Consider the following 22,426-nt stretch of genomic DNA (forward strand, 5'->3'; position numbering starts at 1 on the left):
GAGGTATACTAACCAAATCTTCTTTGAAATAAGGATAAAGAGGATTATTTTTATCCCATCCCCTCTAAGTCCTCTGATGTCCTAGGAGCTGCAGATTCATAAACTCTTCTCACTGAGAGTTCCCTGCTACTCTGAGAAGATGGGAGAATTCCTGAATATGACCTCTCTCCAAATGCAACATGCAACACAGAGAATATTTACATAGTACTCAGATTTTGACATAGCCTGCTATAAAATCCACATTTTAGACAAGATCCAAGAATATAAAGGTAGTTTTAGGATGGCTTGTGCCATAGTGGTCTAGAAGAGATAGGAAGTAATTTTTCCATAGCAAATGTTCCTTGACTACCAAGGTCTCAATCAATTGCACCATGATCAGAAGCCAAGATTAGAGGCATTTCTATACTGTCAGTCACATAATTCCAAATAAGAAAGCTTAAAGTTCACAGAATCCTTGCTATTTGAGTGATATCTTTCCACATTGTTACCTGAATAAAGCCCATGAACAACACAGAATGGTGAGAGTACATTTCAAAACTTCTAATATCTGGGAACTCATGTCATGTGTCATGCATTTCATAATGGAAGAAAATAAATGTTTAAAAAAAGCCTTGAAAATCATACCAATATTTATTATAAGGAGGATCACAAGAAATCAGAGGCAGTACTTACTAAACCCTGACTACAGAGATTTGACAAAAATTAGAGAATATGTAAATGAACAGATTTGACAACTCTGAAAGCCCTTCTAGTCAAAACAGATTAAAAAGGCCACATGTAAGCTTACACTCTACTTACAGTACATTCCTAAAAGTCTAATATCATTGTACTTTTAGTAATTTTGATATGTGAGTATAAACTACATGAGGAGAGAGCACATCTCAATTCTCTTTGAAGCTCTTCTATCACCTGTCAAAGCACTTTGTAGGGAAAAAAGAAAAGGAAAATGTCCAAGCACTCTAGAATCTCAAGAGTTGCAAAGTATATCAAGGAGATCTCTAGTTAAACTGTTACTTAAAAAGGAAAACCCTCTACAAAATCATAAACAAGTGTCCATGGAACCTCAATTTCTTGTAATTAGAACACTCCACTGCCACCCAAGTAGGCCATTCCATTTTTAGATAGCTCTAATAGTTAAGAAAATTTACTTAGCATACAGCCTAAATCTGCCTCTTTACAACTTATAAAAGAAAGCCAGTATCTGGGGACAAAGCAGAGGGAAGGAGTCTGCCTAGCCTACAATCCTCCTTTGTTTTTGCAAATAAATTCTCTGGGTCACTCCCTCTACTATTTCTCTCTCAACCTGAAGGGATTGAGGGCTGGGCAGTATTTTCCAGTCCTCTTCTGCCCACCCCCACAGCCTACATTCCAGCCATTTTGCTCTTAGGGTCATTTTTCTTATCTACCTTTAAAAGTCTGTCCTATTTCTCTATTAATGATCTCCTCTAATCTTTTCATGAATGAAAGTCATTAGTGTACCAAAGCAGAAAGGTGTTAGGGATTTTTGTGTGTGGGAGTGCTGTGGACCTTCATCACCTGGTTCCCTTGAGCACAAGAATGTTGTTTTACTAAGTGCCAAGGAAATGGGAGTGGCTTAGAGACTGGGAAGCACTTGTATTTAAGCACTTGTATTTTGGTAAATAGAGACCTTGGAGATCTTGGTGTACAAAGAGAGAATTTGTCTTCCTTGTTTCCTGTCCCTCCAACACTTACCTGGGGAAAGATAAGGGAGTCCATAAAGGGACTCAACAGAAAGGGACCTTGTGATAATGTTTGACCTTCACTCTCAAAGAAGACCATGACAACAGGGGAGGTTCAACATGACAAGGATGAGAACTGGATTTGAGTAAGGGGGTTAAGTCACCAGCATCACTTTCTTCTCCAGAGTCATCTGAATCCATTGGATAGATATGAATCAAGATAACTGAGATGGCTCTAAATATGAGGCAGTCAGGGTTAAGTGACTTGCCTGAGATCACACAGCTAGTAAGTGTTAAGTGTCTGAGGTCCAAATTGAACTCAAGTCCTCCTGACTCCAGGAGCTCAACATGAAAATGGAAAAAAAATTCCTTCTTTAATATATCCAAACAAGTGTCTATATAGCCTTTCTTTGAAGATTTTTGGTGGGAGGAACTCACTGCCTCCAATAAACCTGCCTACTCTTTTTGGTGCTAACAGACTTTCCAAGATTAGTTTCTTGAAGAGCTATTTTTGAAAGGCCTTAAAATCCCACAAAAAAATTACTCAAAGATCTTTTATAATAATAATATTCTTCAACATATTCTTACATTGTAACATATAAAGGGAAACAATTTGTTGTTTGTTGTATCAAACTTCCATTGATTTACATGTATTTTGTAAAGCTTCCTTCTATGTAATGCATAGGCATGTTATTTATAGTTGATTAAATAGTATATTTTGGTTTTGGCTAGTAGCCTTCATTACCTTCAATTATAAAAACGAAGAAAACAAGGTTCAGATTACATAATTTCTACTTATAGCACCTTTTCCAAGAAATAATCTTCCTTAAGTACTAGAACTAGCTATAATAATGCTGGTAACTAAAGATTCTTTTGGGTATGACAGATCACTGAATTGGAAGAACTATTAAACTCATCACAAATAAATGGACAAAAGTGGAAGATCACAATCAATGAAAAAGGAGAAAGAAAAACTCATGAACTCGATTTAAAAATGACATATTGAATTTGATGAGACAAGGTCCAAAAATCCAAACAAGATTCTGAAGCATTAATGATGCCTTAACTAAAAAAAAAAAAAGTAGCAACAATGATGATTTTAAGCTTCACAGACAAAGATACATAATGATAATATACAGTTTTGTCATATTTTGTGATACATAAGTATTTTCTCATTTGTTTTTCCATTTGTAGAAACTTTCAAAAATACAAAATACTGTTTTCTCTGAATATAACTATAGTGTTACATAAGGCTTCACTACAATTTTGTTTTGCAATAAAAACTGCATTTTATCTGATTCGGAGGTTGAGTGTCTGAATCTGTCATTTTTTCATCAGTATGGATAGAAGCAGTTTCCCAAAGAAAGCTAACATCATCCTTGCAAGGTTTGTGTATGTATGAGTGACAACAGATACACTTTGTTGGAACAGATGAAGAGTAAGTGAGTTCTCTCTTGCTGTATTTCCTTTCCCAAGGAAAAACAAATGTCTGTTTTCTACTTTCTTTCCTCAATAAAGTACAGGTGACTTTTTGGATACTGAATGGACAGACTATTAACCTCTTAAGAATGTAGCCAGAGTCTCTAAGAGTGGCTGTTTAGTAATACTCCTCCAAAATAATAAGTGGTGAGGATGGGTTAGAAAAGTATATTTTAAGATGTTAATGTTTTATAATTCCTTTCCAACTTGAGGGTATAGTCATATTTCCTGAAAATGTCTTAGTGTCAGGATATGTTGAAAAGATATAATCTATTTCTGGATATTCATTCCACCTTTAAAAATAGATGGGAACTTTCATTTCATCCAAATTGACTCCAGTTGTCAAATAGTGAAGACCTGATAGATTCATTTCTCTAGTAGGATCTTTTAATCTTAATTTTCCTCAAGACAGAGAAATGTGAGAGTAAATGTATATCCTGACTCCCTGCTTATATAACAGAAAGAAGCTAGAAATTCTAGTCAAATGTAAATGTTCTATCATGGACTCTGAATAGAGAGGACCTTTCTAGTTTGTGAAGGAATCTATTAATTAGCATACTCCATTAACTTTAGTTTTCCAACTAAAATGAATAACATTTCTAATGTCACCTTTAATAATTTTGTCTTCTATGGTATTGGAAAGAATGGAAGTATAGCCCTTTAGTTCTATAACTGCACTTCTGAACTTGGTTCAATCCAAAGCCAAATATGTGGCTACATATATAGTGCTTAAGAGGTTACATAATTTAAAAATCACTAAATTAAAAGTTTAAAATTTCTATGTACTATTTCTGAAATCCTGAAAACCTGAGGAAGCTGACCTCACTTTCAACAAGATGAAATTTAAATACTTTACTGAGATCTGAGAGTAAGGAATAATTGAGTATGAAAAGCATAGAAGAAAATGTAATGAAGTTGAGAAGGGGATAGAAATAAGCAGAACAGTTATCTTATTAGCATGTTAATTTTAATATATCATTAAAAGTTCATATTTTCATGTATAATTATTTTTGTTCTTTATATAAAAATTAAGATTTGTTAAATTCAAAATAAAAAAATTTAGTAAAAGAAACATAAGAAAAAGAAAAGTGATGATGTTTGGTGATCCCTATGGACAATATATCAGTGGATTTTGGTATTGTCTTCCAAAGGAAGAATTTCCATAGCATGAAAAAATTTTTATGAGACTTATCAGTTTTTTCCCATTTATCAAGCAAGGAACATCAGCAGGTAGCTGTTTACCACTCAGTTCTGAGTTTCCTTTAGTTGATATTGGAATTAATGAAAATATGACAGTTTTCCTTTTATTTTTAAAGGAAGCAAAGAACTGTTGCTCTAAGAGTTAAGTTAGAATAATAATAATGATGCTGGTTAATATCATACCTTATGAAAGTTATACATCTTAATATTAAGCTTTATATAGATAAGCATTGCAATGTACAGAAGGACACTGCTATATCTGATTATACCTCTGTAATTGATGATTTCTGTTCCGAGCACCGGTGTCATCTCTAGGACCGTGATGAAAGCTTTATCCATAGATGTCAGTGGGAATGGAGACATGCGATGTCTTCTTGCCACTTTGGTGATATCAACAGCACTGTGACCTGTTACACAAGAAAAGATTTCAGTTGAGGTTGTAGTTACTAAAACAATAACAGGAAATTAGGATAATTTGTTCACATGAATAACTTCCATTCTGAGACATTCTAAAATAAAGACAACAAAAGAAAGAATTGACCCATCTCAAAAAAATATCTATTTGGGACAAAGTAAATTATCATTGCTAAATTTTATATTGAAAATAGGATTTGTGTTTGGGATTCTAATGAACTAATTTAGGAGCTAAAAAGGAGTTGATCAAACTGGAGTTTGGTTGGTCTGAAAGAAAAGGGGATAATATTCTTGGACCCAAATATTTTAGTTCAGGTCCTTTCTTTTTACTGATGTGATCCCTAGTCATAGGGGTACTGGTAACAGGGAGAAAAGGTATTAAGATTAAAAAAAACAAACTTTGGCATACTACTGTTGGGGAAATGTTAGGCCTGTAATAAAATAACATTGATCCTCCTAAATTTGGGTTCTCAATAGTAGAGGGACAAGTAAGGTTTAATCAATCAATCAATAAGAATTATTAAGTGTTTATTATATGCCAAGCTTTTGCTAACTGGAGATTCAAAGAAACAAAAAAATTAGTCCACTGACCTGAAGAGACTTTTATATTAATCAGGGAGATAATATGTAAATAAATAGATGCATAAAAGAAACATACAGAGTAGAAAGAAAATAATTTTATAGGAGAAAGTTCAAGAAGATGAGTGGATGGAGGCACTGAGAATGCCCTTTGCAGAATGCTGGATTTGAGTTGAGTCTAGAAGAAATGGTAGAGTTGAGAGGAGGAGCTTTTAAAACATGGAATGCTGGAGTAGCCAGGGAGCACCAAGATAGGAAATGAATTGCTGTAATCAAAAAACGGCAAGTAAGTCAGTTTTTTGAACCATAGAACCTATATAGTAGGAAGTCAGAAAAAGTAGGAGTGGATGTAATTAAGGAAGTAGGAGAAATATTGGGCAGAAAAATGTTATAATTAATATAATTAAAATTACAATTAATCTATTCCCTGAACTACCCCTATCCCACTGTTCCAAACTATGAGATCAATGAACTTTACTGTACCTTGCCCCTATTAACAAAACAATGGATCCTTGCCTTGGGTTGAAAGGATTAAGTCTTTAATCTACCATCCCTCAACAGTTCTTTGAATTACTGCCCCCATCAAATTATATCTAAATTACCTCATCTTCCTGCCTCTTTAAAAGCTCACTTACTACTCAGTTGAATTGTCTGTCTTCCTTTGGGAGGTCAGCTCACCCTGGGGGAGTGTGATTTCCCAAATGATTCCTCAAGGTAACTCCTTTCCTTCTAACCCTATCCATATAGCTCATTCTCTCACTATGGCTTAAGTTGCTTAGGTTGTTTTCGGATCAGTGGTTTCCTGCCTTTAAACAGGAATGACCTTGAAAGTAATAGACATATTTAGAAAAGAGTTGGGGTTGAGGGAAATTTGAGCATTCTTGTAGACATTTTGAATTAAAGATGCCTAACAGGACATCCAGTTTGAAATGTCAACTACATAGCTGAAAATGTAAGAATGGAACTCAAAAAAGAGACCAGGATAGGATATACAGATATATTTATTTGCAAAGAGATGATAACTGAACTGATGATAGCACCAATGGAGATAGTACAGAGATAAAAAGAGAAGAAGGCACAGGACAAAGTCTTGGAGAAAATACATAGGGAGCAGATAAGGATAAAGATTCATCAAAGGAGCTCAAGCAATTAAGATAGGTAGGAGGAGAATAAAGAAAGGAAGGCAGTAGCAAATCAATGTCATAAAGAAGTAAAGCAAATACTAGACAGAGAAATATACTTTATAATTAATGTTTTCTTTGAACTGGCAATATAAGGCCCCTACCCTGTCTCCCATTGTCCAAGTTATTGAGATGAGAATTAAGAATTTTTTTTTAGATTTTTTTTTTTGCAAGGCAAATGGAGTTAAGTGGCTTGCCCATGGCCACACAGCTAGGTAATTATTAAGTGTCTGAGACCGGATTTGAACCCAGGTACTCCTGACTCCAGGGCCGGTGCTTTATCCACTACGCCACCTAGCTGCCCCAAGAATTAAGAATTTTTAGTGAAGTACCTTGCCCCACCCTGGCAAGGTCAAGCCCCTATCAACAAAACAATGGATCCTTGCAATAGCCAATAAGGTTTAAGTCTTTGAGCTACTGCCCCTCATCAACATATCCCTCATTAACTCATCTCTGCTCTCTGAGCTACCCACCCTCCCACTTTCTTCTTTGGTGCCCCAAATCCTTGAAAGCTTACTCTCCACTCAGTTGAATTACTTGTCTTCTGGTGAAGCTAGCCCACTCCTGGGGAGTGTGATTCCCCAGGTAGCCTCTCATGCTTTTCTACCTTTCCTTACTGCTCTTCCTCTCCTGGTGGTTTATGTTGCTGATGTGGCTGCCAATGCCCCTTAGGGGATTAGTGACTTCCAACTGCCTTTACTCTTTCTTTTTCTTAACTTCTGCAATTTTTTTTTTTTTTTTTTGGTTTTTGCAAGGCAAACGGAGTTAAGTGGCTTGCCCAAGGCCACACAGCTAGGTAATTATTAAGTGTCTGAGACCGGATTTGAACCCAGGTACTCCTGACTCCAGGGCCGCTGCTTCATCCACTACGCCACCTAGCCGCCCCAGTTCTGCAATATTTTAATAAACTTTTTAGTTCCTAAAATTTCTTCTGGGTCAGAGTCAGTCTTCTACATGAATTCTTTCATATTTCACCTGAATCAGCTACATTTCCCCTGGCATCAATACTTCTAGAGCCATTGTACCAATCCTACTTTTTTTCTTAGATAGTAATAGGCACTATTTTTGTTTTGTGTGTTTTTTACCCAATGGGGATAGAGCTGATTTAAAGGCTATACTATGTCAACATATAATTTAGAATAACTTTTCTTAACTGAATCACAATGTTTCTTAGAAGGGATTTTGGGAAATTACTGTGCCTATCACTAAGACTATCTGCCATTATCAATTAATAATTAATTGGTTCACTGGATAAAGATACAGAAGATATTAAAAACTGATCAACTAATATCCAATTCAGTGGATTGAGAGATTAATTAGACAAAGATAAGCAGTTCTTATCTTCCAATCCTCTGACATTCATAATATCACAATATATGCCAACTGAACATTTTCCAGCAACAGAAATATACATGCAAATCTTAAAAAACAATTTGGCTTCCTAATCTCACACAATATTTTCCAATTTATTTTTTTTTTGTTTTAAAAACCTTATAACAATCCTAGGAATTAATAAACAAATTAATGAGCATTTATTAGATTTTTTTTTTAGTAGAATCTGACTCTTGGAATTTTCTTGGCAAAGGTAAATACGGGGTGTAAGGGGATAATAGACAGAGTATGTGGCCATGAGGAGTTCATCCTGAGAGTCACTGAGACCTGGGACAACAGGAATGTCCATACCAGAGTGCTCTGAACTCAGGAAGGAGCTCTGGCCCTTCTCTCTCTTTGTTCTCCTGCCTTTCATCCTTATCTTGTTGAATATTCTCAGGAAGGACCTTTTGTCCTTATCCCTCTGCCTTTCATCCTCATCTTGTTCAAGTGTCCCAGGAAGGAGTTCTGGTCCTTATCTCTCTACCTTTCATCTTTATCTTGTTGAAGATTCCACATTTTTCCAGGATACAGACCTTTTGTGGCATACCCCTTATACTTCCACAGGCCTGGAGATGAGGGATGCTGATACAAGGGGACTAGGCTTATATATACCCTTATTTCAACTATGTGAGTCAGAGATGTAGCATATACCTGCAATAAACTCCTTGCTTATCTCTCACTGGCTGACTTTCATTATTGAACATGCGGGACATGTCCGGCGGAGCTCCCTGAAGAGTTGTGTGAATTAAACTGAGACCCGGCTGCCCAGAGTGGACCGCAACAATGGGGTATAATTTCCTTCTCCAGCTCATTTTACAGATAAGGGGACTAAAGCAAGCTGGGATAAGTGACTTTGACTTGCGCAGGGTCACAGAGTCAGTAAGTGTCTAAGGCCACATTTGAACTTAGGTCTCTGATTTCAGACTCTCCCAACTCTTATGTACTATGCCACCTAGCTGCCCATTTATTCAGTGTTTATTAAAGAGCACTGAAGCTAAAAAGTATTACAAAAACAGTCCCTGCCCTCAAGTAGCTCATAATCTAATGGAAGAGATAATATACAAATAACCAAGTACAAATAAGATACATACAAGATAAACTGGAGAAAATCTCAAAGAGAATTCATAAAAATTAAAGAGGACCAGAAAATGATTGTTGAATAGAGTGAATTTTTAGGAAGTCAGGGAAAGAAGGAGCTAGAAGTGTTATTATTCCTATAAACAAATGAGGAGGTTGAGTTACAAGTTCAGATTTCACTAGTACAGAGCAACAATGTAACAAAGAATAGAATTTTGTGAATTAAGTGGTTCTTTTCTTTATTAAAAGTCTAAAGCTGGGGCAGCTAGGTGGAAGAGTGGATGAAGCACCGGCCCTGGAGTCAGGAGTACCTGGGTTCAAATCTGGTCTCAGACACTTAATGATTACCTAGCTGTGTGGCCTTGGGCAAGCCACTTAACCCCGTCTGCCTTGCAAAAAAAAAAAATCTAAAAAAAAGTCTAAAGCTATCCTACTTTTACAAATATGTCTTTGATATGGATAAAAGATGGCTCAGAAAAATTCTAATCTAAAAATGTTTTCATCAAGTTCTTAGACATACCTTTATCAGAAAACTTGTAGACCAAACCACATTAGACTGCCCTCGAGTCTGAGACTAGATTGCTACTGGAGTCATTATTTTCAAACCTTTTTGGAGTGGATTCAACAATGAATTGATTCTTGAATTGACAAGGTTTCCCAATGATAGGTCAGTCAGTCAGGTAGGCAAGTGGATAGCATTTATTGAGTACCTACAAACTAAGAGCTAGGCCAAAATAAAACAAAGTAAAAATAAAACAAAAAGGCAAACAAATCCCTCCCTCAACACACATACATTCGAATGGAGAAGACAATATGTAAATAACTAGGTTCATAGAAGATATAAAGTGTAGATGGTAGTAATTTGTGAAGGGAAGGTACTGCAGCTAGGGGGACTTGGAAAGTTCTCTTGAAGAAGATGGAATTAGAACTTTTTTTTTTGCAAGGCCATGGGGTCAAGTGATTTGCCCAAGGTCACACAGCTAGACAATTATTTGAGCTCAGATCCTCCTGACTCCAAGATCAACCCTCTATCCAGTGCCACCTAGCTACCCTCAAAACTGAGTCCTGAAAGAAGCCAGGACAACAAGGAAGAAAAGTAAGGCAGAGAATTTCAGGAATGAGTAACAGTAAATACAAAGGTTTAAAGATATAGAATTTACATGGGAGCAACAGGAAGTAAATCAATGTAGCTGGATCACACTATGTGGAAGGGACTGACAAGAAAGAAGACAGGAAAGGTAGGAAGGTTGTGAATCTTTAGTTAGTAGAGGAACTATTGGACCAAGAAATTATATTCTATATAACCTATTCAGTCCTCTGCTGACATCCATCCCATTGTTCAAGGCCACTGATCCACCTATAATCCCCCTATTCACATCCCATTATCAGGGGTATTATTTGGCAACAAAAAGCTAATGTAATTTTGGATTGTCAAAACTGAGGAGATAAAATTACCTCTCTACTCTGATCTTATCAGAACTTACCTGTACTATTTTGATCATTTTGGGTTACCACAGATTTACTGTATTGATGATTAGACCATCAAGAGATAGGTTAGCTTTGCTGTAGTATCATAAGTTTGTCTCCATAAATATACCATACATACTGATGCTCTGCCTGGCATTACTGCCTTGGTGCCTCATTGACATGGAAGTCCAAATCTAAAAGGCCAAGGTCTTCTGCTGTATCCAAATCATCAACTGAAATCCTGTTTCCTAGTCTAATCAAGTGCTGGGAAGAGGCAGTGAGAAGGATGTCTTGGCAAACATTCCCCTCATTTTAATCAACATAATATGCCTGTCTTGTCATCAATTACTTGATGACATGATCTTTTCAAGTATAAAGGGTGACAATCCATAAGGTACCTTATCCCTCCCAAGCAGGGTCTCAGTAAATCTCTCCTCTCAGGTAAAAGACAAGACCCTCTCAATAAAATAATAGATCCTTCCCCTAGTCTAAAAGGATTAAATTTTTGAGCTATTGCCCCTTATCAGCATGTCCTTATTTTTGCTCTCTGAGCTACCCTTCTCATTTACAGATCCCTAAGTACCCCATCTTCCTATCCCTTTATAAATTCATCCATCTCTCAGCTGAGTTGTGGTCTCCCTTTGGGAAGCCACCCTGCTCTTAGGTAGTATGATTCCTCAAAAAAACTCTTTTGTCTCTATCCCCTTCCTTTCTGCTTTATACTCTGAAGGTGGTTTCTGCTCCAGCTGCTGCTAATGTCTTATCCTCTCTCTCCCTTAGTTTCTTCAAACCACTGTAATAATTAAATAAACCTTTTTTTTCTTTTGTCCCTAAATACCTCTGGGTTAGAGTTGGTCCTTTTGTGAATTCATCACACAATTGAACCTGAAACTATGTATGAAACATTTTTAAATTGTATTGATATGCTTCCAAAATAATATCTAGGCAGGGACTTATCTAGACTTATCTCTTACTGCCTCCCAGGAGTCAACAATAAAATTTTCAGTGTAAGCATGGACATAAAAGAAATCAGTAATGTAACAAATTAGGGTACAATTTACTGTTTTATAGATTTTCTAAATTTTAAGAAAATGATAGAAAATACAAATAATGTAGATTAAATTAAAAAAAAATTTTTTTTAGAGAACTGATTGTGAAACATTTGCTAGCACATTCCTGGATCAAGGTTATTGAGGGAATTGAGGGGATTAGAGCAGCAAATGGTAGTTGTGTGGTACAGTGGATAGTGCTAGACCTGGAGTCAGGAACTCTCATTTCCCTAAGTTCAAATATGGCCTCAGATAATTATTATCTTGTGTGATCCTGAGCAAGTCACTTAACCCTGTTTGCTTAGCTTCCTCATCTGTAAGATGAGCTAGAGCCAAGAAAATCCCAAATGGAATCATAAAGGGTCAGGTCTGACTGAAAAGTGACTGAATAACAATAAGTAGCAAGTGGTGATAGCTCAGTTCTCTTTCTATTCAGTTATGGGTCTAGTCCAATTTCTGTCTTGTGAGAAAACTTTATTCAATTATGAGAATTCAGAGGAAACTTATTACATTGTTTGAACATAGCTCTGTGTGGTTAGGAAGTTGGACTATCCCTTAATGAAGGAACAAGGTTATATTAACCAGAAACTCAGTCAGGTTCAAAGACTGACATAAAGAATTTTTTTGCATTGCATATCATAAACAAACATATGTCTTATTGACAAATTGGCCCTGTACTGATCATTCAGTTATTATATCCAGTTCCTTTTATTGCTTATAGGCACTTAGGGGGAGCAGGGTATCTGTTTATCTGAATTCAGAGAATTGTATCTAATTGCTCTTTCTTGCTCTCTCTCTCTCTCCCTCTCTCCCCCAACTTGGAAAGGTCCTAATCTTTTATCTAATTAGATATCAGATTACCTAATATTGTATTGCTTCCTATTACTAGTCTTATTTGGTTAAATTTCTTTTTATTTTAGGTTTTTGCAAGGCAATGGGGTTAAGTGGCTTGCCCAAGGCCACACAGCTAGGTAATTATTAAGTGTCTGAGGCCGGATTTGAACTCAGGTACTCCTGACTCCAGGGCTGGTGCTCTATCCACTGCACCACCTAGCCACCCCAAATGTTTTTAATATATAAAATTCTATCTACCCCTTTATTCAAGATCTAAGCTGGTCCCTGTTTTTTGGTGATTACCATTCATTACTTAATAAACTGATCTGATTTATTTAGATTAGCTACAGGATTCTCCAGGAATTTTAGGTCCCTACAGAGATTGGTGGTACCATATAATCTATTACTATTCAGCATATAACTCAGCATTCAATGCAGCATATATAATATATAACACAGCATATATAATCTTTAGGGTAGGGTATTTGTCTCGTTGATTTTTTTCTCTATCAGATGCTTTTTCAGAAGCTTTTCCTATGGACCAGTTCTTTTTTCCTACATTTGTCAATTTTGATTTCTAATTCTCAATTATGCTGGTTACAAAATAACAACTACCATAAACTCTAACTTTGGTAAATAAAACTATTGATGCTGATGTTAAAATATGACTGAACTATAGCAACTGTAGCTCTTTACTTCAAAGACAAAGAATATATATGTATGCTATTTTTCAAACTTTGAACATTACAATATAGGCATTGACAGCTAATGGAGTTAGTCTTATACAGTTGGCTTAAAAACTGCAATCACAAAGTAAGTAAATACATGATCCACACGTTGAAAAATATTTTATTTTAAGTGAATAAGTCTGGAAGCAAAACACTAGGCAAAAATTGATAACAAGAACAGCTTTTCTAACTTCAAAAGTAATCTGCATATAATAAGCCCATCTAGATCAGACTTACCAATAAAATGAAAGTTAAGATGGTTGGTTCAGAGGGCTACTAATAAGGCCAGAGATTGTTCCTAAAGGCCATTTTTATTTCCCATATAGTAAAACGTATGTTCCTTAGCCACAGATTACATCAAACTTCTTTGCAAAAGCATAGCACTGACTAATGAGGAGAACCAGAGGAAAGATCTTGGTAGAGTCCAAACAACCCCTTCAGTCATCTGGTACTCTCCTTTTATTTCTTCCTACTCCAAAATAAAGATAAATTTCATATTTCTCTACAGTTTGGTAAGATTCTATGAGTAAAGTCAACCACATAAGTAGCCCACTTATCAATGGTTCAGTTAACAGTGGTTCCCCTCTTCAAGGAGGGTACAGTATCCAAAAGATGCTAGTTCTATCTTACTTCAAACCATTGAAACTGGGTAGAGCATATGACACAATACAGAGGGAAAAGTGTCAGTCATCGACAACTACAGTTTGAATTCCTGTCAACTCTGCTTTAAATGTAATACAGACTTGAGTTGAGATTGAGGTATGTGAAGAAAATAACTGGGACGACCTTCCTTGTCTTTAGCAGTTTAAGGATAGCCTATGAGGAAATGAACAGGTAATGCTACTCTTTTACCTATATTGAGAGCTCTTTTCCCAGGGTGGGCAGGTGATCAACTGAACTGAGAACCTACTAAGCAGGGTGAGGAGTGCAGGCAAATTTTAGTATCAGGAACATTAACAATAATGACCAGAGGACAATACCTCAAAGAAAAATGTTTTATTTGGCCAGGATGGTCAATAGAATCGCATTTTCATTTTTTAAAATTAACAATTTGCAATCTTTCATTGAGGTAGGCTTTAAACATGTAGCTTGGCAGAAATCACTGACACAAAAAGTTACAATGCAAAAACCTTAGGTAGGGGCTATTTAATTTCAATGTCTCTATTTGTAACTCTCAAGTTGAAGTATCTAGAGAAAAGAATCCGAGGAAATTTTTATTGCTATGGTACAGAATATTTTCCTTGGTAACAGTGATGCATAATACAACCATGTTTGATTTAAGAACCTGAAAATTCAAACTTGTGAATTCAAACTCTATCTAGAACATGAATTATAGTAGATTAGAGGCAACTGGTGACTCAGTGGATAGAGTAGATAGGGTCAGGACCTGAGTTCAAATCCAGATTCAGATATTTCCTGACAAAATGGACCCACTGACAAACCATTCTAGTATTTATGCCAAGAAAATCTCAAAAGGTATCATAAAGGATCTGACATAACTGAAAAATGACAACAACAAAACAGTAGATCACCCAGAAACAATATTTTTAGAGTAATTTTTTAAAAATCATAATGGCTAATTCTAGTATTAATAACATTTTTAAATAAGAAAAACAATGACTAATGTATAGTAAGACACTGAATGGAATGAAACCCATCCTTTACACTCAGTCTCTCTACTTTCACACAGCTAGTTCCGAGATCAGAAGAGATTGGGTGTGTTCAGGGTGGCATGGCCGTAGACACAGCTAGTTCAATTAGACAGTTCAAATTCAACAAGTCTAAAACTGAACTCATTATTTTTCCCCCTTCCCTCTACTGTCAAGGTATCATTTATCCTTCCAGTATCCAAGGCTTGTAACCTAGACGTTATCCTTGACTAAGATCAAGTTGTCAAGTCCTACTGTTTCTATCCTTGTAACACCTCTTCTATAAACCCTAGTTAGCTACTAATGACAAATCCCATTGTATCAAGGATCAGTTCTGGAAGGGAAAAATTCACATTGCATTCTGGAGGTTTTTAGTAAACTGACATGGCCCTCTTTTTTAATGATATCAGTTCCTCTGCCCCATCCTGAATTGCCCCTACCTTATCTCGAGTTGAAGGGTACTCCCTTTTTTGATAGACAAGTCAGACCTGCCTTCTAATGGTTAAATTGTATAAAAACTACTTTCCAAGACTTCAATTTGGGAATTTGGCTCTCTAGCAGGGCCACCCAATGCAAGCTTGCAAAATCGGTAAGTTTACAGAAATATTAATAACTATGTAGGTTAACCTAATTCTATTTTGTTCCTTCTCGAAGGAACAAAACTCTTGGAAGTAAATGTCCTTTATTAGGACAAACTCCAAAGGTTAACACATATTTATTTAATCTATTATTATTATTTTCTTTTAGGTTTTTGCAAGGCAAATGGGGTTAAGTGGCTTGCCCAAGGCCACACAGCTAGGTAATTATTAAGTGTCTGAGGCCTGATTTGAACTCAGGACTGCAGGGCTGGTGCTTTATCCACTACGCCACCTAGCCGCCCCCTAATCTATTATTTTTAAGATTAAACTCAACCCCTTTTCTCCTCTGGCACTGCCACCACCCTGGTACAGGTCCTTACCATTTCATTCCTGGACTATTGTAATAGCCTATCCTCAGTCCTCAAAAAGCTATGCCTAAAGTATAGGTCTGACTATGTCACCTCCTTAATTTCATCTAATATTAAATATAAAACCATCTCTTTAACTTCTGAAGTCCTTTATAACCTGACTCCTTTTTACCTTTCCAGGTTTATTACATTGCCTTCCCTGTCATGTACTCTGAGATCCAAGGATGATTCTTATCCTCCATCTCCTGATGCTGGGGGTCTTCTGGCTCTTCCCTGTGCTGGGCTTCTCATCTGCTGGCTTCCCAGTTTTTCTTCAAGTCTCAGCTAAAGTTTTATCTTCTGCAAGAAGCCTTTCTTTATTAGTCTACCTTAAACTTAGTGCCTTCCCTCTGAAACTACCCTCAGTTTACCTTATATAGATCTGTTTTATATTTAGTTGCTTTTTTAGACTATGAACTCCTTAAGAGTGGGAACTGATTTTTGCTTTCCTTTCATCCCTAGTAATTAACATTATGCCAAGCACAACCTAGGAGCCTAATAAATGCTAAGTTTCTAACAGACTGACTATAAGATATTTTCGGCTTCCTTTCTACTGACATTTGGGTAGCAATGCTCTTTCCCATTTATGATGTCTCTCAAAACAGACCTATTAACAACAGTAAAAATACATTGGGGGATGACAGTCTCCTACAGCAGTCTAACTATTTTATACTGTTAGTCCCATAAGTGTACTATTTTATCTTCATCTGAAAAATCCATTCAAATGTTTACTAAAAAATAAATGAATATATGATGCTTTCTTTGGATTGCAGAAGGAAGAAAGTAGAAAGAAATAAAAGACTTATGTAAGTTCCACCTCATTAATCAAAGTAATTTTAGGAGGAAACTATTCTTCAAAGCAATCAGCAACACAATTCTCTAAAGTAGTTCAAGTTTAAAACATTATTCATTCTTAGGGTTTACTGAAAACCACAAGGAAGATACTTGCTCTGCCCTATTAATATTACTATTTCATTTGCCACAATATTTGTGGACCAAATACATCCCATTTCAATTAGCTGGATCTTTTTAGAAAGCAAGATAGCCAAGAGAGGGATGAATAGCAGTCTTAGGAAATTTAGATAGCACAGAGTATGGTAATATATTCAGATGTCATAGTGAGGGCCTTTGAGAATTCACAGAATGTTGTCATTCAGATATGCAAAGCACTCAGCCTTTCAAATAAATCTAAGAAAGATTGGACTAGGTTCAAAGGTCAGTCAAGGAGATGGCTGGTAGCAGCAGAATTGCTTGGACTCAAATATGCAAGTCGGTATGAATTTTGGGTAATATTTCCATGTATTATCCTAGAAAGTTTCTCTTTATTTAGTCAAGGCAAAGTTCACCAAAGTTTTTTTTTTTTGGGTGGTGGTGGGAACTCAAACAAAGCAAGAAGTGAGAATTAAAAAAACTTGTTTTCTTTTATTTTTTGGGGGAGGTTAAAATCATGAAAATAAAAATAAATTTCTTGAGAAATGTGTACAAAGAGATGAGCAGAACCTCACTACCACATAACAAAATGTGTGCATTGAGGTCCACATCACATTAATATAAGAATGATTAGAAGTAAGTCTAGATCAACTTAACTAATGAAGAAATAAAGTATACTGAAACAATAAAATCCATGGCTAATATCTGATAGAATTATAGAAACAGATGAAGAAATAGTCTAATTTTTTTTCAACAGTTGCTAACCAACAAAAAAATGAACTGACTTAGCTCAATTCCATCTCCTCCCTTTTCTTAGCCACAGAGCAGCAGAAAGTCAAAAGGTAGTAAAGACCTGGAGGACTCACAATCAGAGAATGACTGAGGCTGACTATAAATGATACTTTTAACCAACCAGTACCAAGAATTCTGTGGCTGGTTTAAAAAAAAGAAGTACAACAAACCATATATATCACCATGAAGTAGAGAAAATGTTAAGAGAAATATGTTCTATAATTAATTTGTTCTTTCTGCACCAACCATATACCTTACATTAACACTGGCCTGCAAACCAACCCCTCTGCCCATCAGGTACAAGACAAAACAATGGTTCCTTCTCATAACCTGAAAGGATTAAGTCTTTGAGTTACAGTCCCCATCAATGTTTACCTAATTACTACATCTCTGCTCTTGGAGCTACTGCCCTCCCATCTGTGCATACTCAATTGCCTCATTCTCCTGCCCCTTTAAAAGCTCACTCTCTACTCAGTTGAATTGTTTGTCTTCCTTTGGGAAGTTAGACTACTCTAGGAGAATGTCATTCCCCAAATAACCTCTCATACCCTTAACCCTTCTTTACTGCTTACCCTGATTGCTTGTCTTTCTTTGGGAAGCTAGATGGCATTTGGGGAGCAGAATCCCCCAAATAAACTCTCCTGCCCCAATACCCATCCTTATACTGCTTGTACCCTGATGGCTCCTCTTCCTTTGAGAGGCCAGTCTACTCTTGGAGGGGGGAGTGTAATTTCCCAGATAACCTTTCATGCTCCTATAGCTCTCTTTTTGATGCTTATTCTCCTACTGCTGCTAATCCCCATAGTGCCCCTACTACTTGTATGCTTTCTTTCATTTTGCTTCTGTTATCCACAGCAATACTTAAATAAATCTTCTGTTTTGTTCTGAAATTCTTCTGGGTAAGAATTGATCTTTTAAGTGAATTCTTTCATTTTTGCTTGAACCACTGAAACCTTTAACTAGACAGTTTTCTGGTAACAACCTATAAAATAGGATTTTCCTACAGATGACTGTTGTCATTTGCTCTGCTTTTATTCATGTGTGCCATAGTGATGCCCAGGTTTTGCTTAATATCAACCTTGGGTTTATCTGTTTGATGTACAATTCTATAGTAAAAGAGTTATGGGAATGGAGCCAGAAGAATTGGCTTTAGCACCTGAAAGGACCTCATTTCCTTATTTGAAAATGGTTATAATAATGCTTACCTTCCAGGATTACTGTGAGGAAAATACTTTCTTTTAATATTGCAAAGTACCATAAAAATGAACTATTGCTATGTTATTATGTATAAACCAGGATTTTTTTGTTCCTCTCTTCCTGTTGTCTTGTGCTCTATCCACTGTGCCACCTAGCTGCCCCTGATGTTATCTAATCTTTTTTTTTAAGTTTTTGCAAGGCAAATGGGGTTAAGTGGCTTGCCCAAGGCCACACAGCTAGGTAATTATTAAGAATCTGAGACCGGATTTGAACCCAGGTACTCCTGACTCCAAGGCTGGTGCTTTATCCACTAAGCCACCTAGCCACCCCAGATGTTATCTAATCTTAAAGGCCCTCAATGCTCCATAGTAATTCTTTTATTCTTCCTAGATTTTCCCCCAAATATAAATTTTAAATGTAACAAGGCCTGGCTGTATAGGCACTGGATAAATATTTCCTCCTCCTTCTGTCCCTCAATAAGTTCTCAATATCATCTTCTTTCAATCTTAGCAGAAGATCTCACCTTTTAATTTCCTAAGAAAATTCAGCTTATTTATCAAGAATCCCTCACTTCCTCTACTCCTCACCTCAATTCAATTTAATTCAATTCAATCACTATTAAGTGCCTGACTATTATGTGCCAGGTACCATACTAAGTACAAGACAAAAATTAAATAATCCTTGACCCAAGGCACTTATATTCTATTTGGAAAAACAATGTGTGCTTAGACTATTAGATACAAATATATACAAATAATTTCTGGGGAAAGCATCAGAAACTAGAGGACAGGTGATAGGAAAAGCTTCCTGTAGAAGGTGCAATTTGAGCTGAGCAGTGAAGAGGTGGTGGTGGGAAGGCATACTTTTCAGACTTGTGATAAAGTTCAGAGCTAAAACCTAGAATGTATGGGAACAACAAAAAGACTATTGAATAGGCTGGAATGTGGAAGGCATGAAGAGTATTATGCAATAAGTTTTGAAAAGCAGGCCAAAACTAGAATATGAAGAGATTTAAAAGGGGAGTCTGTTATTCCTACAGGTAAGGAGTAGTTGTTTCTTAAGTAGTGTGGTGATTTGGTCATATCTGTATTTTAAGAGTATTAATTTGGTAGCTATGTAGAAGATAGGTTAGAGAGAGGAGAGACTAGAGAAGAGAACCTGAACTATGACAGTAGTCTTTCATATGCAGAGAGTAGAGAGACATAATATTGAGGCAGCATCAACAATATTTGGAAACTAACTGGATATGGGGAGTGACAAAAAGAAAAGATGACTTTGGGATCTAGTTGGTATGGTAAATAGAGTGAATGGCCTAGAGTCAGGAAGACCTGAGTTTAAGTTGAGCCTGACTAGCTGTGTTATCCTGGGCAAGACATATAACCTTTATGCCTCAGTTTCCTCAATTACACAATGGTAATTATAATAGCATCTGCCTCCCACTAGGAAGATCAAATGAGATAATAATTATAAAGCCCTTCATGCTTATCACATAATAAGCACTAAGTAAATGTTAGCTACTAGCTCTTAGTAAGATTGGGAGGTTGGGAAGCTGAGAAACAAGAAGGACTTCTGATACTTTTAACAGAAACATTAGGAAAATAAGAAGTGAATTCTGCTTTGGACAGTTTCAGTTTGAGATATCTATGGGACATCCAGTTTGTAAAGTCCAATTACAGTTGACTCAGGAAAAAACAGGGACATGATATAGAGATTTGGGAGATGGCTGATAATTACGTATCCTTTTGGAGCTGATAAATCAACAACATAGAATTCTACACCTTTTCAATTGTGCCCTGCTTCTTGGCTTTAGATTCAGAGTGAATTGGTTCTTCTCCTTGCCAAGGTTAACTTTTCTCCTTCCATGCATGGTTCCATCTCCTAAACTATATATTACAGGAGTATTCATTCCTTCATTCCATCTCTGTTATAGGAATAGGCATCATTTCTCTCTTGTAGTCTCTTTCTGCAAATTCTAAACTGCTAATGAACAGAAAACTACTAAAATGTAATATTGTTTGTATCATAAATTTATAATCACTATTATATCTTACTGTTTTGGAAGATTGAACTTTGTGGTGGATTCATCCAGGAGTTTGTTAGGGGTTTGTATATTGTGTTGAAACAAAATATTTCAGTTCAAAAAATTCTGATAATTATTTCCAGTCTTTATACTCCTTGACCTTTCTGGAACTTTTGGCACTGTAAATCACTCTATTTCCAGGATTCTATTGATTCTCCTAACTTCCCTGGAAATTGAATCTTCTAGTTCTCTTCTCTATCTGACAATTCCTTCTCAGTCTTTGTTGAAGATCATCTCTGGAGAAGATGTGGGAAAACTGGGACACTAATGCACTACTAGTAGTGTTGTGAACTTATCCAACAATTCTGGAGCAATTTGGAACTACACATAAAGGGCAATAATACTCTTGCATACCCTTTGGTCCTACAATACCACTATTAGGTGGATATCTCAAAGAGATCATAAAAATATTAAAGCAGTTCTTTACGTAGTAGCAAAGAATTGGAAAATGAGGGGATACACTTTGAGGGGATGCCCATCAATTGCGGAATGGCTGAATAAGTTATGGTTTGTGAATGTTATGGAGTACTATTGTTCTATAAGAAACCATGAATGGTTGGACTCTAGAGAAGTACAGAAAGAATGATACAAACTGATGCTAAGTGAAGAGAGTAGATCTAAGAAAACATCATGCACATTGACAACAACACTGTGAGCTGCTCAACTATGATGGAAGCAGCTCCTCTTAGAAGTTCAGAAATACAGGAAAACCCCTTTGGACTTGTTATGGACCATGCCATCCACAACCAGACGAAAAACAAAACACCAACCCCCCCCCCCCCAAACTTGAATGAGTACTATGTTCACTTTTTTTGGGTTGTTTTTTGTAAGACAATGGGGTTAAGTGACTTGCCAAGGTCACACAGCTAGGTAATTATTAAATGTCTGAGGCCTATTTTGAACTCAGGTCCTCCTGACTCCAGGATTGGTGCTCTATCCAATGTACTACCTATATTCAGGTATCCCTATTTTCCCTATGTTCAGGTTTTAAAAATAATTCTCTTTTGTTTTTCCTTCCTATTCCATGATTTTCTTTCTTTTCTATTAGTCCTAATTCCTCAAACACAAAATGACTAATATGTAAATATGTTAAACACAAATGGACATGTAGAACATACACTAGATTGTTTGCTGCTGAAGGCAGGAGGGTGGGAAGGAAGAGTGAAAGAAATTTGTGTAACAAACTGGCAAGTGGATAAATGCTGAAAAACTTTCATAGCATGTAATTTGAAAAATAAAACAGAACATTAATAAAAAATCACGAATGGCTAGACTTTAGAAAAATAGAAAAAACTGCAAGAATTGATGCTGAGGGGTGGCTAGATGACACAATGGATGGAGCACTAGCCCCGGAGTCAGGAGTACCTGAGTTCAAATTTGGCCTCAGACACTTAATAATTGCCTAGCTGTGTGACCTTGGGCAAGTTCCATTGCCTTGCAAAAAAAAAACACACACACACACACACAAAAGAACTGATGCTGAATGAAGTGGGTGGAACCAGGAAAACATTACCGTATATATTGTATACATTAAAAGTAACATTTATGAGATGGATAAATTAGGAAGGACAGTTCAGTGATCAAAGAAAATCTTGAGAAATCTGTTATGGAAAATGACATCCATACTATATTCACTTTTAAAAATTTCTTTCATGTTTTTCTTTTTTTCTCATGGTTCTCCCCCTTAGTCACCACAAGATTAATAGGGAAA

The 22,426-nt window shown here is 36.3% G+C and overlaps 1 protein-coding gene across 5 annotated transcripts in view; it reads right to left on the reverse strand.

The window, feature by feature from the left end:
* GPHN (gephyrin) overlaps positions 1 to 22,426 on the reverse strand; it is a 714,820-nt gene that overhangs the window by 136,371 nt on the left and 556,023 nt on the right. For all 5 annotated transcript variants that reach the window (XM_074236098.1, XM_074236097.1, XM_074236096.1 and 2 more), the window contains one exon: positions 4,649 to 4,786. In XM_074236098.1, coding sequence (XP_074092199.1) covers positions 4,649 to 4,786 — 138 coding nt within the window. The remainder of the gene's footprint in view (positions 1 to 4,648; positions 4,787 to 22,426) is intronic.

Source organism: Macrotis lagotis, chromosome 4 (assembly GCF_037893015.1).
Source record: "Macrotis lagotis isolate mMagLag1 chromosome 4, bilby.v1.9.chrom.fasta, whole genome shotgun sequence".
Classification (NCBI taxonomy): Eukaryota; Metazoa; Chordata; class Mammalia; order Peramelemorphia; family Peramelidae; genus Macrotis; species Macrotis lagotis.